This window comes from Arvicanthis niloticus, chromosome 4 (genome assembly GCF_011762505.2).
Source record: "Arvicanthis niloticus isolate mArvNil1 chromosome 4, mArvNil1.pat.X, whole genome shotgun sequence".
NCBI classification, from domain to species: domain Eukaryota; kingdom Metazoa; phylum Chordata; class Mammalia; order Rodentia; family Muridae; genus Arvicanthis; species Arvicanthis niloticus.
The window spans coordinates 38,594,778-38,619,008 of record NC_047661.1 but is presented as its reverse complement, the minus strand read 5'-3'; the positions used below and the strand labels follow the sequence as shown (position 1 = coordinate 38,619,008).

Sequence of the window (24,231 nt, the reverse complement as noted above, 5' to 3'; positions counted from 1 at the left end):
CAGGCTCCTGTTCACATTGAAAGGAAAATGGGGGCAGAGGGAGCAATAAGCAGACAAATGACTCCTGGAGTCATACTCAGTGAGACTTTCCCCCTAGAATTCCTGGCCATAGCCTCTCTCAGAATCCACACGTTGACCTGGAGAAACCCCCATCCGAGCAGCGTTTCCAGCAGTAAAAGAGGCCAGCCAGGGTAGGGCGATGCTTACAGAATCCAAAACATCTCAGCAACTCCTCTTCCAATGCAAGGCAACTGCAGCTGGGACTATGAACACTCATTATCCATGTAAGAGGCATAGAACCTTAGTTGGACACTTCAAGTTCCTTCACACCCTGTACCCCAAATCCACAGAGTTTGCCATTTGGGCTTCTTCAAAGAACTTATAACCAGAAAAAAAAGCCAAAGTAATTATTAAGCTTCTTAAAAACCTAATAAAATCAAATTCCTTGCACACTATTATTAAAATAGAAAACATTTTATTAAACAAAACAATAGATTACAGGGTAAACCTAGACACTTTACCAATAAGAACATCTCAGTGAAATATAAAACAACCATCTCCCTCTCTCTCTCCTTGTTTCCAACAATTGCTCAAATACCCCATACAAGGAAAGGACAAAGCAGAAATGTGTGGGTCCAGCAAGGAAAGTAATGCCCCTCCTGGCTGCCATTCTACTCACAAGACTGCAAAATGCAACTGAAAGCATATCAATTATCCATAGTCACTAACCGGACAAAGGGGTGTTGCTCTATATTTCCCTGGTTATTTTAGTTTGGAAGATGAATGAAGAGGGGGCTCTTTAAAACGCCAAATCTAGAAAAGATACCAATAGAAATTAATGACAGAAACAATCACCAGACTGCAGGAGCCATGCTTGGTGACCTGGAAGGATCAATGTGCCTTCCTGGCCTTAGATGCTTACATTCACATGGGTCTTCTTTGTAGTATGATTTCCACAAAGTGAACACTTATTTTTTGGTAGAATGAATGTGTGTGTGTGGGGGGGGTCACTCAGGCTACTGCTGCTTGCAGCTCTCTGGCCAGGGAAATCCCAACATGGATGAAGATGCCTGAGAACACAAGGCTATCACTGCCATCAACCATACTTCTATGTACCTTTGGAAGGTTCTAGCACATTTATCAGGCTACAGGATCAGCAGCTTTCAAATATCTTTCTTTGTCCCTCCTTCCTCAACTGGACAACTGTGCCCAACATGTGGTCTAGAATATGAGCCCCACACATGGATTGTTAACATGCCCCGGACTGTTGGGAGAGAAAAGTGCACATTAATTGAGTCTAGCCCATTCTTACAATGTCACAAATGAATTTCTGTATCATCAAAGTTAATAAAGATAACTGGCGTCATCAGGCAACTAAACCTACATATTTTCAAATATTAATTTTTCTTAAAAGTAACTACTGTCTTGAGGCTGTGGAGATGGCCCAGCGGGTTGCTGAGAAGCCTGGTGGTCTGAGTCTGACTCTTGGAACCCACGAAAGATTCTGGTTGAGGCAGTGCGAGAACTGGCTGGAAGCTCACGTCCGGGAATGCACTGCAGCAGAAACAAGAGAGAAGCCTCAACATGGAAGAAGTAAGAAACAGCTCCCAAGAGTTGTCCTTGACCTCCACATGTGCACTGAAAGCACACAGACACACACAAACACATACATACTCCAAAAAACAAAACAAGATAAAAATATCAAAAATAATGATTTTCTTATAAAAACTGTACAACAAAAGACATATAAGGTAAGTACATGCCAGCAAATAAAAATTAAAGTGAAGAGATGCATTTCACTGCATAATGCTGGTCCGTTTACCCCAGACACTTTTTCTCTGCTCATCTCTGATTCCAGAGCCCCTGTGAGGTTAATTCTTTGTCTTGAGATCTTGGCTTAGACTGCAAGTACTTCTCCACGGGTCTGCAGTAACTAACTCAACTATATGTCCTCTACCTGCTTCAACCCACATCACTGCTGCCTGCTTCTCTGGTTGTATCCCTGACACTTCATGAGTGTGAGCATAATGTCTGTAGACATTACTTACCCAGAAATACCAGTAAGCACAGTGTCAAAGCCCAAACAACTGTTGCATAAAAACTGCTGGTATCTGAACTCTGCCTAATGGTGAATAAAGCATGGGTTTTCATCTAGTGAGGGTACCTACTGATGCTGAGAGACAACAGAGGCAGTTAGGGGGTCAGCTGAGAATGAAGATCAAAGAATGGGTTGAGTTAACTACAGCAATTATCACCATTCAGAGAGTGACTTAGAAACCAACACAGCTCTTGGGGTGCAGACTCTGAGCTTTGAGACCAAGAGTGGCTCAGGGCCTTCACAGGCTGGAGAGGATCCAGTCTCACTCACAAACCCCAGAAGTCTCTTACTCACTTACCAGACAACTGGGACTGGATGGGCGTGTTGGGCAAAGCATGGCATTGCAGTGCTGAGGAATAAAGTTGGACACACTGGGCGCAGTGGGTGGCAAATAAATGGAAATGTTCTGGTTTGTCCTGGCAGCTGCCTCATGGGGAGAGATGGGTGCAGAACGGTATCTGACAGCATGGAAGGAGTTCAGAGAGAGGGTCGTGCTGGGGACGCGAGTCTTAAAAAGATCCTCATTAGGGCTCTCTGAGACAGAGCCTGGCTGACCTGTGACAAGAAAGAAGACAGGTATCTGTGAGCACTGTGCACACTTCTGTGGCTCTGACTAATTAGAAACACATAGCCCCTATCTCATTTCCTCATACTGCATATAGCTACTGTTCTTAAACACTGGTGGAAAAACCCAGCCTGCTCCTATAACTGCTTGATATAAGCACTGCACGTTAGCATTCGTGTATCTCAAGAGCTTTCAGAGGACAGGCAGGGTGTGTGTGTGTGTGTGTGTGTGTGTGTGTGTGTGTGTGTGTGTGTGTGTGAGAGAGAGAGAGAGAGAGAGAGAGAGAGAGAGAGACGGACGGACAGACAGACAGACAGACAGAGATATTGGCTACCATCATAACCAAACTGACCATCTGTTCTTGTTAGTTCTATGTTAACATGACACAAGCTGGAGTCATCTGGGAAAAAGGATTCCCAATAAAGACAATTCTTCCCAAAGACTAGAAAGTCCATAGTACACTTTCTTAATTGATGTGGGAGGGCCAGCCCTAGGCTGGTGGTCCTGGGTTTAGAAGGAAACAAGATGAAATAGCCAGGAAGTGCATTCTTCCATGGTCTCTAACTCAGTGCCTGTCACCAAGTTCCTGCCTTGAGCTCCTGCTCTGACTGCCCTGGATGATGGACTGCAAGTTGTAAGATGACATAAACTCTTTCCTCCCCAAGTTGATTTTTGGTGGTGGTGTTTTAGAACCCTAACACCATTCCTCTAAATCAAGGAAGAATGTGAGAAAAACAAAACAAAACAAGCAAACAAAACCAAAATACATTCAGCTACAAAGAAAACTTGGCTTATTTTTTTTTCTTATAAGTAAAGTAGGTTAGACCAACACACAGTTATATTTTAGTTCTATAAAGTAGCTAGAATTCAAAGATTTGCAAAACATGTAATGTTTTAAAAGTAGTCTCCAGGGCTGGAGAGTTGGCTCAGTGGTTAAGAACACACCCTACTGTTGTAGAGGACTGAGTTAGGTTTCCAGCACACACAACAGGCAGCTCACAACTCCAACTCCAGTTCCAGATGATTCAGCACCCTCTTCTGGCCTCCACAGATACTGCATATACATGGTACATATACATACATTCAGAGAATCACTCACACACATAAAATAAATAACTATTTTTTAAAGTTAAGAGATAAAAAATGGGATGATCAATCTAGAGGGAATATCTATATTTATTAATATAGTCAGTTACTTTTCAAATAGGAAGTGGCCAAATTAGAGGTTCTGACTCATTGACCTTCAGATCTCTTTGAGGCTGCATGTCCTAGTATAACTATGTCTTTCCCAGAGTGGTCTCTGTGGGTGATGTGATTTCACAAAGCACTCACATACAGCAAATCCTGAACGTGTAGCCACCAACACTGTTTTACAAAACATAAATAGTATTGTATTGATATATAGACAGATCACTAAGAGGCATTGAGCACGGCCCCACCTTAATTTGACTTAATTTGGATCACTTGAATCATTCCATGTCACACTGAGCCACAGGCACTTTGAATAGCTTAACTGGATGATGTGTTGTTTTTTCCTATTCTCCTCCAATTTCCCCCAAGTGGTCAAGAGAAAGGCCTACATAGACCACTGGAGTGTCCTGCATTTATTTCCTTGATTGGAGGACCAAGGAGGGCTGTGTTCTACTTTGTCACCTTATCTTCTGACTTTGGATACAGCTGTAGGAATGTCATTTGTCCCGGAACTGCCCCTGGTCCCATAGCCATGCATGCCATGTCTATATGCCTATCACCGTGCATCTATTGTGCTCTTAAACACACTGAACAGAGCAGTTTGCTTCTGTGATTCTGTCTGCCTCTATACAAAGAAGTGCTGCATCTCATCCATCCAGGCATTGCTATCTTTGAGGCAGGGATGCCTAGCTGAGAACCAGAGGACAGTTTTGCAATTAGTTGGGAGGGTGATGGTCAAGGGTATTCCCAGCACCGTGGGATGCTATGACAACACAGTTCTTTGGAGGAAGGAATCAGAAAAGAGTCACAAAAGACAAGCTGAGGACAGGAGACTTCCTGCCACTCAGCACCAGCCACTCTATTAGAAGGCCTACATTTTACTGGCTCCTCCAAGGGGAGAGTAGCCTTCAGGAACACCAACAGCCACACACTGGACACACTTCCTTTGGCTTGGTTCGTTCCCACCATTATTTCCATAGCTACGTGGGAACACCAAGGTTTACCAAAAATATAACAGAGTACCTCTGGAAGGAGGGTTGCATGTGTTTACATGGGTATTTGTAATGTATGTATTTCTTGACCTCCGCTGCTTTAGTGTAGTGTGGTTGCTCTGCTAAAAATATAGCAATGAATAAAACAGGAGGGAAACTCTCTACCTTCATGGAGCTGGCACTGTAATGGAAGATGGCCAATAACAAACCACAGTAAAGAGCACAGGTTGTAAGTACCAGGAGGACAAATCCCAAAGGAAAGTGGACTGAGAGTGGTCTGTACTGTGTGTACACACAGGGATGAGCAGCTTTAACTAGGTGGTTCAGAAGGACTCACAGTAGGGTCTCTAAGTAAAGACCTGAAAGAAGTAAATACATTAACATTCTAAATGCTCAGCACACAGTCAGAACTGAACTAGTGAGCACAGTCAGTCTTCTCTATCATTGAGCTAGGGATTCAATTAACCATGGATTCAAAGGCCTTTGTTTTTTGTTTTTCAATCAACTACAGTGAGGCTATACAAAATATGGACAGACTTTGTTCCTTAAATAATGTAATGTAACAATCATTTGTGTAAATTTACATTGTATAGCAGGTGTCATCCAACCCACAACAGACTTCAAATAAGCAGCAGTGAATGCCCAGGTTATATGCAAATGATATTTCATTTTATGGAAGGGACTTGAGACTCTGAAGATCTGGTATCTGCAGAGGGACTTTAAACCAATCCTACATGGGTACTGAGAGATACTGTGCTTCCTGTTAGATTTTATTTCTATGAGAAATAAATTTATCAATATACTTATCATCTGTTAGCAAGATCTTTTTGGCAATAATATTCAGTTTTGAGGCAGTTTCTAGGATAACTTTTTAAAAGATTTATATGTTTTATTTTATGTATGTATTTACATACATTTCTGTATGCTTACCATGTGTATGCAGTACTCACAGAGGCTCTGTAACTGGAGGTACAGTAGACTGTGAACTACTGTGTGGGTGCCAGGAACTAAACCTAGGACCTCTGCAAGAACAGCCATTGCTTCTGCCCCTAAGATACTCTCGTGGTTGATTCTGAAATGTCACCCTAGACCTGTTTTAAAAACTTGTTCCCCAACTGGTGGTACTGTTTTGTGGATGTGTGTAACCTTTAGGTGCTGGAATATATCTGGTTGGAACTGGGGCCTTCAACCTCTGCTTCCTTCTTGCTCAGATTCCTGATCCCTGCTTTGTGAAGCCCTACTGTGTGAATCCTGCTCTAATCCCTAGTCCCCTGCTTTGTGATGTCCTACTGTGTGAATGGTGCCATGCTTGCCTCTGCCATCTCTAGCATTAGGAGTTAAATATTTCCTCCCTGAGGTCACTCTGTCAAAAATTCTGCCACAGTGACACAAAAGGAACTAAAAGACTCAATTTAAATACGTCAAGATGGTGAAGCCAGGACTTACTGGGCAATGTTTCAGCTCCACTTGACCATGTGCTTATGGCAGGAAATGAATGGGGACTCTGGGGGACCCAGGTGCTGCAGAGCCTTCATTCACATGCTCTGTGAGCTACACATTGTTAGGCATATCTCACCTCTCACAGCTTCCTTCAGAGGTCCTCCTGCAGCAGGCATGGAATACACATTCAAGCCCTGATCAGCCAGGAGCTGGATCTCTTGCACAGGGGAGAAAGCACTTGTCAGCACAGCATCTTCCCTGGAAAGACAAGAAAGATTTACTTTGTACATATCTCTGGGTAGAAAGATCAACAGTGCCGAATTCAAAGGTTTTTCTAAGTTGTGTTTTAAAAGGTTTGTTTATATGTATGCATGTTTGCTTGCATGTACATCTGTGTACCACACCTATGCAATCCCTATAGAGACCAGAACAGGACAACAGGTCCTACGGAGCTCAAGTAAGTTGCCATGAGGGTGCTAAGACTGAACCCAGGTCCTCTGCAAGAGCAGTCAGTGCTCTTAACTCCTGAGTCATCTCTCCAGGTCCTTAAAGCTTTTCTATTCATCAAGAACTGAAAAACCCTGACGAGTCTCAGCTCTAGACTATTTAAATATAACACAGTGGTACTTGGAACCTTTGAGGATCCTTCAGAGGTCTTTTTTGTTTCTCTTTGCTTGCATATACATGTAAGACTTGAGTGAGGAAGTCATCCCTTGGTACCTGTGAATTTCAGGACTGCTTACTAACTCGTTTTAGATGCTCCATAGCCCTTAAGCCCTGCCAGAGAATTATAAAATCCATCCTGGCCCTGCTGGACAAGCAGAGTCACTGATGGAGTCAAAAGGCCCCATTTTAATTCTCAGGGCGAACAGGGTGTGTGTCATAGGATGGAAGCCCCCAGCCCTGGGGATGCTAGATATGTCCATCACAGTGATAAGAGGATCAGTATTGGTAGTGGGAGACACTCAGGAACCCCTAACAAATACCAGGGCTTTTACTGGGCCTGTTTGGTCCTGTACAATCATCCAGCATGAACAAGTCAGGGAAACACAGAGACTGTGGACTCACACACCCTTGCCATACCTCTGTGATGTGGCTGTGCATGGAAGGAACAGCTCAATGGGCGTCTGTCTCTTAGAAAACCTTTTATTGCTCTGAATGGATTCTGTAATCTAAACAAGTACAAAGATGCATCTGTAAAAACAGACCTACAGACACATGAATATGCAGTTACAGAAACAAAAATAAAAAACTGGTGCAAGGAAGCAGGAATAGGACTTGAGAAACTGAATACCTGGGCCATAATGGCTGGAGAGAGAGACTCCCGGACCTGCTTTACATAATCAACTGTGGCCTCAATAACTGAAGCCACATCGTTCTTCCTTCCCTCGTCATATGGCAGGAGAGTGCGAAACTGCTCGCAGCAAAACTTGATGCGTTCTCTGTTCAAACAATTGTATAAAAATAACAAAGCATCACCTCTTTGTCCATCAGACAGAACAATTCTTCTTCCTGAGATTTTTGTGACAATGGACTGTCCCTATCTTCATCTGATCTCTGTTTAAGAGGAAGGCTGTGTTCCCACAGGCCTAGAGTCCTCATGACTCCTGAAAGCACAACCCAGGGTCCCCACTCAAGGGTACAACTGCCAAAGTACAGACTCTGTGCCATGCTAGCATCTAGACCAGGCCCACTGCTGTGGTGCCCAGGGTGCACAGATAGTTCAAAGCACACCCCTCAAATCCCATGAAGATCTGCAGACACTCTACCCTCATGAAAGAATCTCATGATTATATATGTGTGTGTGTGTGTGTGTGTGTGTGTGTGTGTGTGTGTAATTTTTAAAATTCACAGTAGAAGCTTAGCAGGCCAGGAAGAGTCAGGATCTAGGTTTGGACCATATTTTTACCAAGAAATAAATCATTTGTGTCCTGTACCATGTGAGTTTCATATATCATGCTGTGGCCCGAACTGGAGGAAAGTAAGAAGATAGTTTTGCTAAGCAGATGAACTAAACTACAAGACAATGTCCAGGCCAGAATCCAAAGGACCCTAAATCTTGAATGTGTCTTAGGAGAGACACAGGAAATGTAGATGTAATCGATTCAATCGATCCAAGCCTTGGTGTGTCCCCTGAGTACTTGTTTTGTCCAGTTACAGTCTTTCCATGTGCAGGCTGACCGACAACTACTATCTGGAGTCTTAGGAAAGTTCCTAAGTTTCTCTTAATTTCAGAATAGAAGACAGACAGACTAAAAATATGTATCATTTGGCATGTAGTCGGGGTAGAAAGGAAGTGGTGCTCTTATTGGGCTTCAGGATCTTCGGGACTCTGCAGAGCTGTCTCAAGAACTATTCTAGAGGCAAAAAGCACTGAGCAGCCAACAGCTGGACACTTGGAAGGCTTTGAATGTTTCACACAGAGAAGATTCACTTACAAAAGAATCTAAGATGAAACACAGCAGAGTCTCTATGGGCAAAGCTACCTCAGCAGAATATGAGGAGTTGCCTAATAGTGCATTATGATAAATCTTATTTTCAGAATTTCATTGGCAGTGGGACTAATATGTTATAAACAAGAATGAAATACAAAAAAAGGGCTGAAAGCAAAAGCACTAAGCCATTGTTATCTATAGATGATTCAACTGTCAACAATCACTTCCCCCCTTTCTATAGTTTTGCTAGATAGATATGTCACTTTCACAGTGGAAAATGCCATCACTCATTGATCAACGTGTATGGAGAAAACATCTGAGTACATAGGGAACTTAGGAGCACTACAGATGAGTGTCTCTACTCCCACCACTTAGAATCGTTACTGTTCTCCAGTCGTGCTGCCACAGTGGCGCCTACTCAGCTCTTTGGTCCCTCACGGTGCCATATATTCATTCAGTGGTCACATTCACTAGTTCCATCTAGACTTTTAGCAGTGTTAAAATAGGGGACTTATGGAGTAGTTTCCCTGTGTGAAGAAGTAACCCGTAAGCACGGGCTCCACCGGCACACACCGTCTCAGCTTTTCTTTGCTTGAGTGAAGAAGAGAGGAAGCCTTCTTGTTTCTGTCTGGACTTGACAACGGGGCCTTTAATCCAGGTCTGTTGTCATTTTTCAGTAGTTCAGAGCTAGAAGCAAGTGGGAATCATGTCACATATTACAGAGAAAATGCCGGGCAACTGTCAACAATGAGCAGTGATTCACTAGTCAGACAGAGATGTCGCCTGCTTCATACAAAGGAGCAGAATATATGAAACCACTGTACCTGACACATTTGGTACTGAATCATTTCCTTCAGATTTCAAAATATCATACATCCAATGATCAAAATTCTAAAATACACTGATTAAATACAAATATAATCAGGACTAAGACATTCTAATCTTATCAACCATGGCTATGCTAAATTACACACCATCACTGATAGCACATTTTTTTTTTAAAACTTCATGGTATTGTAAAAGCATTGTAACACCAGTCCTCTCTCCTTCCAGCTGTATCTGGTAATTACATGTGATAGCTGATGCTTAGACAACCTGCTATAAAGCAGACTAAGTTAGATGGCTCCTGCCCAACTGTGAACTAACATTAAGTATTCTGAGGATGTTACAGGGCAAGCTATATTAGGCAGATTGGATGCAGTTTTTACTCACAATTGTTTCTACTGTGTCTTACAGTCCCACTGTAAATCACACCACAACTGTTCTACCCTTTAAAAGTTAAGGCCCATGGAGCTAGAGAAATGGCTCAGTGATTAACAGCACTGGATGGACCTAGATTCAATTTCCATCACCCATGTAGCAGTTCATAACCATCTGTAACTCCAGTTCCAAGGTATCTGATGCTCTCTTCTGGCCTCTTGAGGGCACTATATGTCTGTGGTACACAGACATACATACAGCAAAACACAGCTAAATACATGAAATACATGTATTAAAAGTTAAGGTCCATTACAGAGAAAAGAACAGGGCAACTTTACATGTTCTATTCCAACTTGATTTAATGGATGTTGTTCTAACTCTACTAGCTAGAACAGTGGTTCTCAACCTGTGGGCCTCCATCCCTCTGACAACCCTCAATCTCCAAAAATATTTACATTGCATTCATAACTACAGCAAAATTAATTATGAAGTAGCAGCAAAGATAATTTTATGGTTAGGGTAAACTGCAACATAAGGAACTGTATTACTGGGTCATGGCATTAGGAAGGTTGAGATCTAGAACTTTATGTTTTGAACTATTTTATTAATTTTTATTTTATAGATATATATGCAACACATATGTGCCTGGAGCCCACGGATGCCAAGGGAGGAAACAGGAACCCTGGAACTGGAGTCACAGACAGGGTGACTGGGTGCAGGGAACTGAATCTGGTTCCTCTAGAAGAGTGACCAATGCTCTTAATTGCTGAGCCATCTCTATGGGCCTCTTTTGTACTGTTTTATATTGTTTTTAATTTTTTGAAAAATAATTCTGTGTGTGTGTAAGAGAGAGAGAGAGAGGGAGGGAGAAAGAGAAAAAGAAAGAGAGAGAGAGAAAGAAAGAGAGAGAGAGAGAGAGAGAGAGAGAGAGAGAGAGAGAGAGAAAGAGAGAAAGAGAGAAAGAGAGAGAGAGCACAAGCAATCAACCTTGGTGACTTTGCTCGGGTGCTGTGCCCCAGGGTCTCTGACTGGCCTGAAGCTCACCTGGTGGCTAGGCTGGCTGGCCCGGTGCCTCAAGAAGCCTCTCCTGTCTTCATCACCCCAGTGCTGGGATTCTAAGCACTCACGCCTTAAAGCTTTTGTATTTGAGTTCTGGGTCTGAAGCTCATGTTCTCACGCTTGACCACAGTAACTCCCTAGCCCTGTAATTCCATTTTCTTTATCCAAAAGGGCAAAACTTGACTGAAAATTTTACTTTGATTATGAGGGGGGATAAAGAAAAATTCAAAGTTGGTATACACTGAAAACTGCTTTCATGTAGCATATGAAAATAATGAAACCTCCCAATACCCTTCCCTACCTCATATGGCAGATAAGGGGTCACCTTTCCAGAAAGCTCTTTAAGGCTCAGCTGCTAAATAAGATTCACAAAGCCTTTGCTATCCATGTGCCATTTAAGTGAGGTCATCTTTGGTTTGCCACAGAACTGGCTGTCAAGTCCCTCCCTTGTTCACACAGTAGATGGCTACATTCTACACATTCTAGAAGTACACATTCTGACCTGGAATTTTCACCATCATCAGCACTTACGGGCGTCAGCACTTGTCCATTCCTGTGCTCTAAGCTCTATTTAAAACCTCCTTGATGTAAAGAGAGAGGGCAGCATTCACACGAAGCTCGTTTTTATCAAACATGCAAAGCTAACATAGGAAGAGTCTGACCCAAGTTCAACAGCCTGTAGGAGAACAAGCAAGACACACACACAGAGATATAGAAACAGACAGATAGTCAGACAGTCAGTCAGTCAGACAGACAGACACACAGACAGACACACAGAGACAGAGTCAGAGTCAGAGTCAAGAGTCAGAGTCAGAGTCAGAGTCAGAGTCAGAGTCAGAGTCAGAGTCAGAGTCAGAGTCAGAGTCAGAGTCAGAGACAGAGACAGAGACAGGGAAAGATTGCCCTATAAAAACAAAACAAAGCGTTTCCTTCACAGAATGGATATATGAGACTATAACTCACAGGCATGCAGCAGTTGAAGTTTTGAGTTTATATGTTCAAAACAGACAATGAGGAGACAGTTCTGTAAACATAGACTAGGTAAGGCTGCACTTTTGCAAATATCTAGAGTTTTGAATGTATGGTTAAAAGGGGGAATCTGCTGTTATTTTATTTGAATATCAGTGTGCTTTCTTAAACCGAGTAGAATCATCTTGTGAGGTGTACCCATGATCTCAACTCTAGAATCTGAAACAGAAGACTGTCACCTGTCTTCCAGGGAAGAACCCTTCTCTCTGCACCACACTCAGCACTTGGGCAGGTGTCTTATTATTAAGTTCTCTGCAGTATCTTTAATAAAATGTACACAGTAAACATAGGTGACATGGAAAAGTAAAAAAAATAAATAAATAAAACTAACCAAAAAAACACATCTGTAGAAAAATGTCCTCCGAGTTCACTGCAGGAAGTCTGGAAGTACAGTCTGCATTCTGGAGGCAACTCAGTGTTTTCCATATCTATTGAAAGTTTGGAAAGAGGCTCATTTTAATCATAAATTCACTGCCAATTATTTTTACAAAGCAGGGTTTTAAAAATAGAAAGCAAGTGATGGGTTTCAGTCCATGAAGCATAAAATCACTAAGATTAGAAAGTACCATTGAAAGGCTGCACACACTGCACCCCAGGACATCCTCTTACCAGTAAGAACCTTCTAAGTGACATTTTTATAAAGCGTCCCCAACTGAGTTTATGTATCACCTTCCTATTTATAAGTAAATGTCAAGCAACTGCACTGTCAAGTTATGGCTTCAGGGCCATAAAAAAAATCTGCAGCTGTTAGTCCTTGGACCAATGATAAATCAACTGGAGATTGGTTGGGATCCATCAAAGGTGCTGGACAGGTGCTGGACAGCTGCTGTTTGACCGAAGATCATAAAACAGATTGCAAAGGGACCCTGACCACATGCTTAGTCACACCCAGAAAGAACTCTGAAGCCACAGTGGGTAGGGTTGGGGAAGAGGGTGTGTTGAGAGGAGGTGCCACAAAGAGCACTCACTACTCTGACCATTGAAAACTAGCACTATAAAGAGGCAGACACGCTCACTCTAGAATGTAAATTTACATATACAATAGTCCTCAGTATGTTTCAAGAAAATATAAAATTTAAGTTTTAAAAAGGTTGCTAGCCTTATGGAAATATAATGTGGTATGTGCGTGTATTTGCAGTGTGTCTAGTTGATAAGCATATACAACGTAAACATAGCACAATCAAGTTAATTTGTGTTTATCACCTTATATAATTATTTTCTTGTGCATGTGTTGAAAACACTTAAAACAGTTGGCCTCAATAAGTCACAAGTATCTATACAGTATTGTCAATATAGCCATCAAACTTTATCTTAGGTCTTCAGATTTTACTCATATGACATATCAAAAACTCTCCACTCCTTGCCCAATGTTTTCCATGTGATACCAACTTAATTCTGAAAGATTTCTCAGCTAGTATTTCAGCATATATCAAGCAAAAATAATTATTGAACTACATGAATTCCAGGAGTTAGAGGCTACCTACTGCCACTTTAGGGCAAGCTAAATTAATTAGTGTTTAAATGTTGCAATGCACACAATACAATCAGTAAAGGGATTACAAAGAAGAGGTCTTATTGAGGCATTGTCATTAATGATTTGTATCTAAAATTATGAAAGACAAAGAATGACTGTGCATGCATTAAAGAGGTAAATAATTATGAAATGTTTGCAATGGAGTTACTGTGCAATTCCATGTTAATGCTCTACTTTTTGGATATCTCTGTAATGAGGTAGCCTGATCAATTGTATTTTAATAACAAAGATATGACGGTTAGTTGGTTACCAAATGAAAAGAAACATAGTAACAATCCCAAACAAAAAAAAAAAAAAACCAAAACAAAAACAAAAACAGAGCCCTTCATCACATAGTTATCATGTAACTAACTCATTTGAAATTTCTGACTCTCTTGAAAATAAAAAACAAAAGATTTTTTTTACTCCTTATTTACTTGTATTTCCTGGCTATGATTAAAAATACACTCTTATAAGATACACAGCAAATTGTTAATTCACAATAAAAGGTATAAGTGGGAAATCAATTTAGAAACATGCAAACATGGTTTTATAGAATTTTAATGACAATTTTTAAACCTTTATAAATGTATTTTTAACTCACCCGTATTTGTGAAATATGTTTTCCAGTAGTTTACCACAGTGTTCACTTTTTCCAAGGTCAGCGGCTCACTGAAACTAATATCAGCTCCATATTCTGAAAGATGGCCTACAGAAATCATGTTAACACCAACCTTGTAATTTCTATTTGGAAACAAAATACATGTTATAGCAGGCAGTCAAATACATACCTCTAAATTTTTCAGGAAATACAAAAGCAAACAGCAAATGTGTGTTTTTCTTCTTGCCAGATCTGAGGGGAAAGTGTTACAATGAAGCAACATAGTCACACAAAGAACAACTACATCAGACTTGCCAGCTTAACTTACTAGAAACTAAACTAGAGATGCCTTTAACTTTGAGAATTTAAAATGATGGAAAAAATAAACTCAGCATCTCAAATCAGTGAGGGTGTGATGGACTGTTCTTTCTAACTGAAGAGAGCAACCTAACCTCATCCACATTTTCAAACTCCTCATGAGTTTAAAAAGGTTGAGGAACAGAGGACATTTCAAGACCACTATAGGAATAATAATTTATATAAAACTTAAAACACATACCTCTGTGTGTGTTTGAAAAAGATACACATGTATAATTTAAGACGAAAAATCCCAAATAATACAAGAAGAGAAATTAGAATTTTGAATTTTTCAAGTTTTTTTAAGAATCATAAGCAGGAAACACTTGATTAGATATTTCAACATTAAAGAATGGTTAATGTTCATTTGCTTTAAAATCCTTCAGAACTCTTAATCAACTCTGAAAAGAGGAACCACTGTACTGACAGTTATTTAAAAAGCATGCCTATGGGATTAATATCAGCATTATACCAAATAATTTTCTATGATCAGTTAACCTCTCTGATGTCACTCATGCCTATTCCTGCTCAAGTTGGCATGCTAATTCTTACAATGGCATGTCAAACCTGCCATAGAACTGCACTATGAAACTTCTACTCATGAAGACATGCTTTATCTTAAAGCTCACGGTGGACTAATTTGATGTCAAGTATATCAATATACTGTATATCAATCAAATATATCAATATATTATATCTTATGCATTTAAGAAGTAGGCTTTATAAGCAAATTTAAAGACACTAGGTCAAGACTTGAAAAGTTTTACCTAATTAATTTGACGGCTTCCTGCTCCTCCGCAGTTAGGGTGGAAGTCACCTTCAAGAAAATTATGTCAAACGAGTTAGCAGCCAAAAGCGTGGCTACTTTCTTCACGTTGCTAATGGTCAGGGTGATCTGTGCTGTGCTGGAAAAGAACTTCTGCACAGAGCCAGCCAGGAAGTATCTTGTGGCATCTCCAACTAGCAAAAGGTCTACTCTGCCCTAAAAGAGAAGGGAGGAAGCAGAGGCCACATGTAATTACCAAATAAGAGTGACAAATAACTCAAGGAGCAGGACAGTCGACCCCAAACTAGGCACTTGAGGGCAGGAAGCTCTTCACTGCTTCCGTGGATGGGTCTGAGCATCCAGCTACTTTAGTAAGATCCTGCCCACTAAGGCCATTATAGTGTGCTTTCCTTAAAACTTCTCTCTTATTCCATTAACAGTAAGATTCTTTATTATTGTTGTTGTTATTATTATTACTATTATTATTCCAGCTTTTTACAGACAGGGTTTTTTGTGTACCCATGACTGTCCTGGAATTCGATCAGTAGATCAGGTTGGCCTTGAACAGAGATCTGCCCACCCATGCCTGCTTAATGCTGGGTCTAAAGGCATGAGCCACTACCAAGCAACAGGTAAGGTTCTTTTGATCGAGCTTCTTAATCAGACTTTTCTCCTGGAAGATGTATTTTGTGAAAAAGGCAAATCGGCGAGTCACATATTATTTATTTTGGTTAAAAACACATTCCAGAGAACTAATTTTTTAAAAAATCTAAATGTGGTGCTGGAGTGATAGTTCAGTAGCTAAACACTCTGCCTACCCTTACAGAGTACCCAGATTTGTTCTCTGCACCCATGTGGGAGCTTAAGGCTGTTGCCTTAAGGTGCCCTCAAGAAATATGGTGTCCTCTTCTGGCCTCAGAGGCACCAGGTACATATACCACACACAAGCATACATACAGGCAAACCACACAAAACACTTCATAATGCTTAAAGTGAGATTATGACTGTGTGTTGGGACTTGTCATAACAACACTTGGCCACATGCAAACCGTGGGTGGACAGTGAGACCCTTGTCTCTCTCCATACAAGCAAGGCTGCACTTCTGCTGGCAATGCCTGGGATTTAAGACTGTATTTCATTTTTGTGTGTGTGTTTGTAATTAATATTTACGTGCAATGATTTTTGCTGTCATTTCTTTTATCTATACTGTTCCTTGTAGCTTGTATTTGCTCTTCCTGGGATCTACTTTACTGAATTTCAGTACAGGCTCAGGAGATTCTTCTTGCCTGAAAATTCTGTTGTGGTGTTCTAACAAGTCAGGGCTAGTTCTAGCTGGTCTGAGTCAAAATCACTGTCTCTGAATTTTGAAGACAATGGTCCATCAACTTGTGATATTCAGAGTGGCAGTTGAAAGCACCAAACAACTTTGCTTTCTTTGGGTGATTTTGTATGGCCGATAAGCACTTATTACCTGCTCTGGAAACAGGTAATATTTCTGCAATCACAGATCACTTTCCCTCTTTAGGAATCTTTTGTGAAATGCTAGGAACCTAGGTAGATTCTTTTTCTCCATTTCTCTGGGACAGAATAATCTTCCCAGAAAGGTTTCTTGATCTTTTGTCCTTTAAAAAGTACTGAATGTAATATGAATTGTGAATTTTTAAGGTTTTATTTTCTAAATAACCCATTATGTTTAGGACGTGGTCACTTCTTTGAAGATACAAATTCAAATTTTACTTGTGTCTCTGTGTGTGCATGTATTTGTTGCTTTGTGTGATGGTCACAGGACAACTCTGAGTGTCATTTTTCAGGTATTGTCTACCTTGTGTTTGGGGGCTGTTCTTCTACTGAGTTTGAATTTTTCTAAGTATGATAGGTTGGTTGGCCAGGAATCACCAAATCTCCACTTCCCCAGAGCTAGAATTGCATGAGCACAGTCATACCTGCTGTGTGTTACTGTGGGACTGCCCGTGTGTGCGCGTGCATGTGGTGGGTGGAAGTCTGCATGGGCTTTCTTCCTGTTGCTCTTCATCTCATTTTTTGAGGCAGAGTCTCTCTCTGAACCTGGAGCTCATAGATTTGACTAAACTGGCTGACTAGTGATTTTCAGGGGCTCCCCCTGTCTCTGTCTTCCCAGTTCAGGGGAGTAGGAGGTTGCAGGCATGAGCTGCTGTGCCTGGTCTTTCCGTAGAAATCTCACATCCTCATGCTTACACATAAGCACTTTATTAACCACACTAGCTCCTCAGCCTTGCAAATTAGGATTCAAACATTTATTTGTATTCTCTTTTGTCCTAACCTTTCCAGCTTGCTATTTTAAAAGAACCAAAGCAAGGCTGCTTATGAACAAAACAAATTCATTTCTTGCCACTCTGAAGACTGGAAAGTCCAAGATTAAGGTGTTGGCAGGTCCAGCATCGAGTGAAACTATGATTCTGGTTCAGAGAAGGCAATGTCTAGTGTGCTCTCACATGGTACAAGGGCTGATGAGTCCACTGTGGGCCTCTTATTCGGGAATACTAATCTTACTCTTAACAGCAACGTAACTTTGTGACCTAATCACCTTGGAACAGCTCCATCTCCTCACTTCGACACACTGGGATGTGAATTTCATAGCAAAGCAGGTCACAATGTACGTGACTGATGCAGCTGCCTATGCTTTAAAAACTTAGGAACCAAGGACTGAATGGCTGTGAATATGATTTGGGTCCATTGTGAGAGAGCAGGAAACTGGAAAACAGGCTGAAGAGCAGAGTCCAGTGCTGTGCCTGCTCCTGTTCCTGGCAACACAGAGGACTGGGAAAGACACACTGGGAACCTGGGTCCCAACTGGAGCTTATTTGCCATAGAAAGCCTTTCACAGGCTGGAGCGCAAGAATCCTCGCTCCAGGTGTTCTGCATGTAGCTACTTCCACAGCAGGTGATCAGCCCCTGCACATGTGTGGTCCTGTCCACCCTCTGTTTCACCCAGCATCTCTTCTCTCCCTGTCTTTAGAGATGTAGCCTTCCTCTGAGTGGGCATGTGATCCATTGCTGTCTAGATTTTAAGCCTGACTGTGGATTTTAGGTTGTGAGAGAAACTGCTGTGTTGCAGCCAAGATTCTGTCAAGAACCATGCATTGCATTCTGTAGTCGAGTCTCCTTAGGTCTCAATGTAGAGACCCTCCCCTTTCTTATTCTGTGATATTTACTCGCTTGAGGCTTCATTATTTCAAAAGGGCCTTCTGCTGTGTAGTTCAGAACAGAGGAGGTAGAGAACGCATTTATGCTCAATCCACAGGCAGGAGCCACTCTCTCGCCTACCATCAGAAAGGATAAAAATGCCCACTCATTAACATGTAGGGGCTTTTGTTTGGTTAACTGGTTTTGTTTTTGGCAATTTGACATCAGCCTACTTTACCAAACTTACTTTTATTTTCCTCAAATACCCTAATATTTTCGAAAACATACCATAGCCTTTACCTTTAAAAATAACTAATCCATTCATTACTTGAGACAACACCCTTGGTATGCTGCCCAGGCTGGCTTTAAAGATGCTATCCTCCTGTCTCAGCTTCTGGAAACTGCAGTGACATAGGTAGAACACCAAGGCCCCTGTGACCTCTTTGACTTCCTCTGAAAACCACACCATAGGTCCAGTTGCATTTCGGGTGCAACTCATTATTATCTGTTGTCTAACGATACTGTATCACATGATTAATTCTATTCCAGCACCTTCCTGAAACCCCTAAAGCTGAGCTGCTGTAACAATCAGTAATAAGTGGTTGTGAGAGCAGCTATATGAGGGTTATAGTTTTGTTGTTTTTAAATAATGGATTTAGTTGAAGCAACTACCAATAAGCCAATATAATCTATATGATACAGATAGGGTAGCCCTAAAGTGATATGTTTCTGTTGAGAGTGTTCGTGAAATATATTATGTATGTGGTGTATGTGGCATGTGTTTATGTGGTATGTATATAATATCTGTATGGTGTATATGTTGGGTATGAGTGAGTGTATATGTGGTGTATGTGTGAGTGGTATGTGTAGGTGATATGCGTGTATAGAAGGTGTATGTGTATGCACCTGTGTATGTGATGGGTGTGAGTGTGTCTTCGTTAGTTACTCTCTACCTTGTATTTTGAGTCAAAGTCTCTCACGGAACTTGGGTTCACCTTGGGCTAGAATAGCTGGCCAACAAGCTCCAGGGATCTCCCTGTCTCGGTCTCCTTTCCCCCAGCTCTGGAGTTACAAACAGATGCTGCTGCATCAGGCTTTTATAGGGGTACAAGGTGCCAAACTCAGGGTCTCATGCTTGAGCTGCAAGCACTCTACCAACTAAGCGGCCTACCTCTCCAGCCCACTAAGTTTTCTTTTATTCTGATACGGTTGATATTTCTCTCACTGGGCCATTTGAGAACAAAACAATGTGGTAAGAATAATGACATTAAAAATGGGTATAAACCAGGGGCTTGGGGAAGGGCTAATTTGTAGAACTTCATATTAGGAAGTTCTGTTCTCTTAGTCTTCTCAAACATCTTTCCACTTCGTGTTCCGGCTTAATTGTGCTTGATAATTACTGTTGCCACAGGTAAAGTCTACTGGGCAGAAGCAGTGAACACAGGTGAAGGGCCAGCCTGTGCACAGGGCCTTCCATACCTTCTCTGTGGCCCAGGATACAGGGTGTAAAATCCTTGGAATGCAGAACAGTGTGTGAGCCTTGGTTACCAGCCTACCCCAACAGTCTGATGTGGAGCCAAGGGAGCAAAGGCTTCCAGGTAGGGACCAGCAACTGCCTTTTGGTTCCAGGTATCACTACTGGCTCTATGTGAGGGATACAATCTGCATCTGAAGGGCAGACCCACAGCACATGGTAGACATCTCTATATTTTCTTAAATACTAAACCTGAGCACAAAGGACACACACACACTCCCATTTAATCAGACAGGATGAGAAAAGGAATTACATAGAGGATGCATTCAGTCTGGGCAGCAGAGACAGCTCTAGGTAGCTCTGTTCTCTGCACTTCCTGACTCACAGGGCTCTGAGAAGGGCAGAGAACAGAAGCAGATACCTATTTGAACCTTTTTTTTCTAGATGGCACCTGGTGCTCTAACTACACGAGTCCCCTCTCAGGCTTCACTCTGAGCGTCCCCGGTTTTGTGCAGAAGAGTCAAGAGCTAGAATTGTAAGGGGTAGCGACGTAGGGAAGAGCCTGAGGAGTTGGGGGTTAATGCAGACAGGGGAGGGAAAGCAGCAGCACAGGAAGCCACGCTTTGTGCAGGAGTCTAACGTTTGCCAAGTCCTGTGTGCTGAGGCACACGGTACAAAACAAAGCCATCCCGAGAGTTTTGAGCGTCTTTCCCTGATGTACAGAGCTACAATGTATTCAGGGTGTCAGTAGTCACACAAATTAGAATAGTAAGGATGCCAGACAAGTACACTATCCAGTCATGTAAATTTAGCAGAGTGTAAGCAATATGAATCTGAATATTTACTTAGTATCTTGTTGATGGTGTCGTGTTTGCAAACAGGCAATAAATAAGGCTTGCCAATAATAAAAGAAATGGAAAACCCTAGCATATTCTCACGTGCAAAACTGCATTTTAACAGGTCTGTGATTTCTACCTAAGAACACAATTGGCTAGATTTCATTTGACAGCAATTTTTTTTTGTACAATTTGAATTGCTTAGTGCACTTAAAAATACATATTCATTGGGAAATTTAAAAAAAAAATGAAGTGAAGATGAGCTCCCATGCTCTCTTGGGGTATGGCCTATTAATACCCTGCCACACATCCTTTAATTATGGGCAGTTTTATAAGGTCGCACCACGGCCAACGTTCTTATCAACTGTTTGGTTTCAGACTGCACATTCAGGGTACTGCAGTCTCAACGACTGGAAGGCGCTAGATTTCCATCTGTAATCCATGGTGGTCTAAACCCTTAATTAGTAACAGCAAGTGCTGAAGTGCTTAGTACAAATCACCCCTACATTTTAGTGAGTTGTTATTTGTGTCACTCTTATCACAGAGAGCAGCGCTGACAATCAGCAGCAGCCGCTGCCTAGGCCTGAACTCTCAGAGGGCATCATTGGCCTCCGGTTTCCCAGAAATCCAGAGTTGTAACTCTATCTGGAGAGACTGAGCAATGCTGCTGTTTTTGCAGAGGATCGCAAAATTCAGTGGGGACTCCACACTGCGTAGTGTCAGAATCCATTCTTAATTGTGTTCTAGATAATCAGGTATTTTATTCAGAATTCTCTTTTGTGCAGTTTTGCTTCATCCCGCGCCACTGAAGTCCCTTTCCTTGGAGCTTTCGCGCACGCACAAACACCTCGCCTAGAATTACCGAAACCCGTTAAATACCTACAGAAATAATTCATTTTCCAGAAGCTTGTTCTTAAGGGGGTCAGAAGATTAAGTAGACAAAGCCTTCTGGGGGTGGGGATGGGGTTGGGATGGGGGCGTTAACAAAACTCATCTAGGTTCAAGTGTCCTTTGTATTGTCCGAAAAGATCTGTGAAACAACGGATACCTCCGCTGGCTCTGCTTTCCCGGGTGAGTAATTGTCCTCTACGCTTCTCTACGCCATCAGTTTTTCCACTCTGTTTTGTTTTGTCTTACAAGCAGGGCCTCACACCATAGCCCAGACCAGGCCCGGAATTCAAAGCAACCCTTTGGGCCATGAAAGTGTGGGGCATCCTGGGCAAAAGTCACCCGGCCTGAAGTTCACGTTCCATTTTTTTTTTTTTTTTAAATCTGGTACAGTTCCCCTGTGGGTCACCAAGGGTCTGGTTGAGGTGCGTTTCTGGGACCTCTATCCGCAGGGTGCGAGCACTGCGTACACTGGCAAGCAGGCTTTGTTTGAGCAAGGCCACTTTGGGTCGCCATCTTCGTGAGGCTAACAGTTCAGGGACAGGAAAGCCGGAAATAAACGCAGATAAATGCGCGTTCCGTTCCTGAAGCCCAAACCTTTCCCGTAGCAAAGCTCAACTCTGGTCTCCCTCTTCCAAGACCCTCCCGGGGTTCAGTTCCGAGCTCCAGGGTCAAGGGTTCGAAGTCTGGCCCTGTGGCCTGCTTGCCCGAAGTAACCTCCCCATTCCGGAGCGCGCGGCCCCAGGCCCTTGATGGAGCCTGTCCTGGGTGAACGCTTGCAGGGCTGGGCCTGCTGGTTTAGGTTCGGGTGATGCTCACAACCACCTCCCACCAGGTCCTACCTGCGCTGGCCTGCGGCCTAGCTCCCCAGTGCTGATCCGGTCGGCCATGGCGCCCACTGCTCTGCAGCTTCTTGGCGGGCCCGCTCTGTGAGGGGCGGAGCAAGAGGCAGGGAGCGGCGCCCCAGGGACTGTGGGAGCCCTGGGCAGAGTGACGTGACACCCCAGGCACGCCACTCACTCCTCGGGCTGGCCTGCAAGGCTCGACTACGCATGGGCAGAGGATGGACTGCGATGCCTGGGATGGGCCAGCAGCTTTGCTTTCTACAGAAGCGCGTGTTCCTCTGATTTAAAAAAAAATACTTTCGTCTGACGCCTGAGCATCTGTATGGACAGCGCTCTTATGGCAGTTTCTATAATTCAGGACTTTTTTTTTTTTTTTTTTTTTTTTTTTTTTTTTTTTTTTTTTTTTTTTTTTGGGCAATCGCTCTGTTTTGTACTGAGATTTAATACATTGTCCCCATTTTCTCAGCTTAGAAACTGAGGCAATGAAGACTTTTTTTTTTTTTTTTTTTTTGTGACTGTTGACATGAGAACCGAATGCATTATTCAGCCCTGGTTCAGCATTTTCTGGAGACCTATTGAAACAAGATCTTTTCCTCTTGTTACTGTGTCTAGGTTTTTCTAATGCTTAGAAACCTATTTTGTGGTGACGCAGCTCACTCCAATGCAACACAGAAGAGCTTTGTGTGTCCCACCACTGTAGGTGGTCTGTCTCCCAGCAAGCCCTCAGGGTCTCCTGAGCTACTGTTGCATTCTGCTCTGGGGGGTCTGATTTAGGTCATCAGAGTATGCAGACATAGTCCTGTGCCTCTCTGCTATTTGGATGGAAAGAGGTGAGACAGAGGGATCCTCCTTCATCCATGATTCTACCAACTGAGGGCTGAAAATATTAAGAGAAAACTGACCAGGTGGTGTGGCACCCACCTTTAATTCCAGCACTGGGGAGGCAAAGGCAGGCAGATCTGAGGCAGACTTGCTCTATCCAGCAAATTCTAGAATAGCCAAAGACTGTCTCAAAAAAAAAAAAAAAAAAGAGGAGAAAATGGAAAATGTCATCATTACTAAACAAGTACAGACCCCGCCCCCTTTCTCATTCCCTGAACAATATAATACTATCCACTATCTTCATCATATTAAATATTACAAGGTGAGTGTCCCTTATCTAAAGGCTTCAGGCCTGACACCTTTAATGGATGTCTGAATATTTTCTATATAAACTGAGACCAGATTCACTCTAGTCGACACAATGCAGAGATTCAGCCCTTACACATGATGTGCACTCGTATCCATAAACACTATATACTTAGAATCTGAACGTGATCTTAGACAGACTTAAAAGTAATTGTGCATGCCTCCCCATATGCAGAAGGGTATGATGAAGGAGGATCATGTCAGCAAAGAAGTTTCAAGTTTTAGAAGAGTTTAGATTTTCAGATTGGCTATGCTCCACCTGCATAAGCAATCTAGGGCTGATTTAAAGGAAAATGTATGTTGTTTATAGGCAAAACCAACTGCATTCTGCATAAAGGACCTGAACACCAACAGGTCTTAGTATCTACAGGGGGCCTGAAATCAATCCTCTGACTCCACAAGAGTGAAAGCTGTACATGTATGCATTTTATTAAACCTGAATTACACCTCTCTGTTGCTTTCCACCTCATGGAGCCTGAGAATAAGTAAATGTATGTGAAGCAGATGGCATGGCCTGTCCAAGATGTGGGATGGGTAATGTCATACACAGACATGGTGTGGTATGAACTGAGCCACTTAGAACATTTTTCTC

General features: G+C 42.3%; 1 protein-coding gene across 1 annotated transcript; it reads right to left on the bottom strand.

The window, feature by feature from the left end:
* Positions 1-460: 460 nt before the first annotated feature.
* Sohlh2 (spermatogenesis and oogenesis specific basic helix-loop-helix 2) lies at positions 461-22,528 on the bottom strand. Its single transcript, XM_034501415.2, has 11 exons — positions 22,449-22,528; positions 15,248-15,462; positions 14,314-14,375; positions 14,127-14,231; positions 12,341-12,437; positions 9,295-9,408; positions 7,581-7,728; positions 7,370-7,458; positions 6,423-6,544; positions 2,397-2,653; positions 461-1,554 (listed from the first exon to the last, which is right to left on the bottom strand). Exons 1-11 carry the CDS (start codon positions 22,494-22,496, stop codon positions 1,408-1,410), a joined length of 1,404 nt encoding a protein of 467 aa, XP_034357306.1. The 5' UTR covers positions 22,497-22,528; the 3' UTR covers positions 461-1,407.
* Positions 22,529-24,231: the final 1,703 nt, after the last annotated feature.

Bases quoted from the DNA above. Each gene is read 5' to 3' on its own strand.
- Sohlh2 (XM_034501415.2), bottom strand. From the start codon at position 22,496: ATGGCCGACCGGATCAGCACTGGGGAGCTAGGCCGCAGGCCAGCGCAG. The intron at 14,376-15,247 runs GTAAAACTTTTC...CTTTCCCCTCAG, and splicing joins GAAGCCGTCAAATTAATTAG to ATCTGGCAAGAAGAAAAACA. The intron at 7,729-9,294 runs GTGTGTGCCGGT...TTGTTTGAACAG, and splicing joins AGCAAAGAAAAGCTGAGACG to AGAACGCATCAAGTTTTGCT.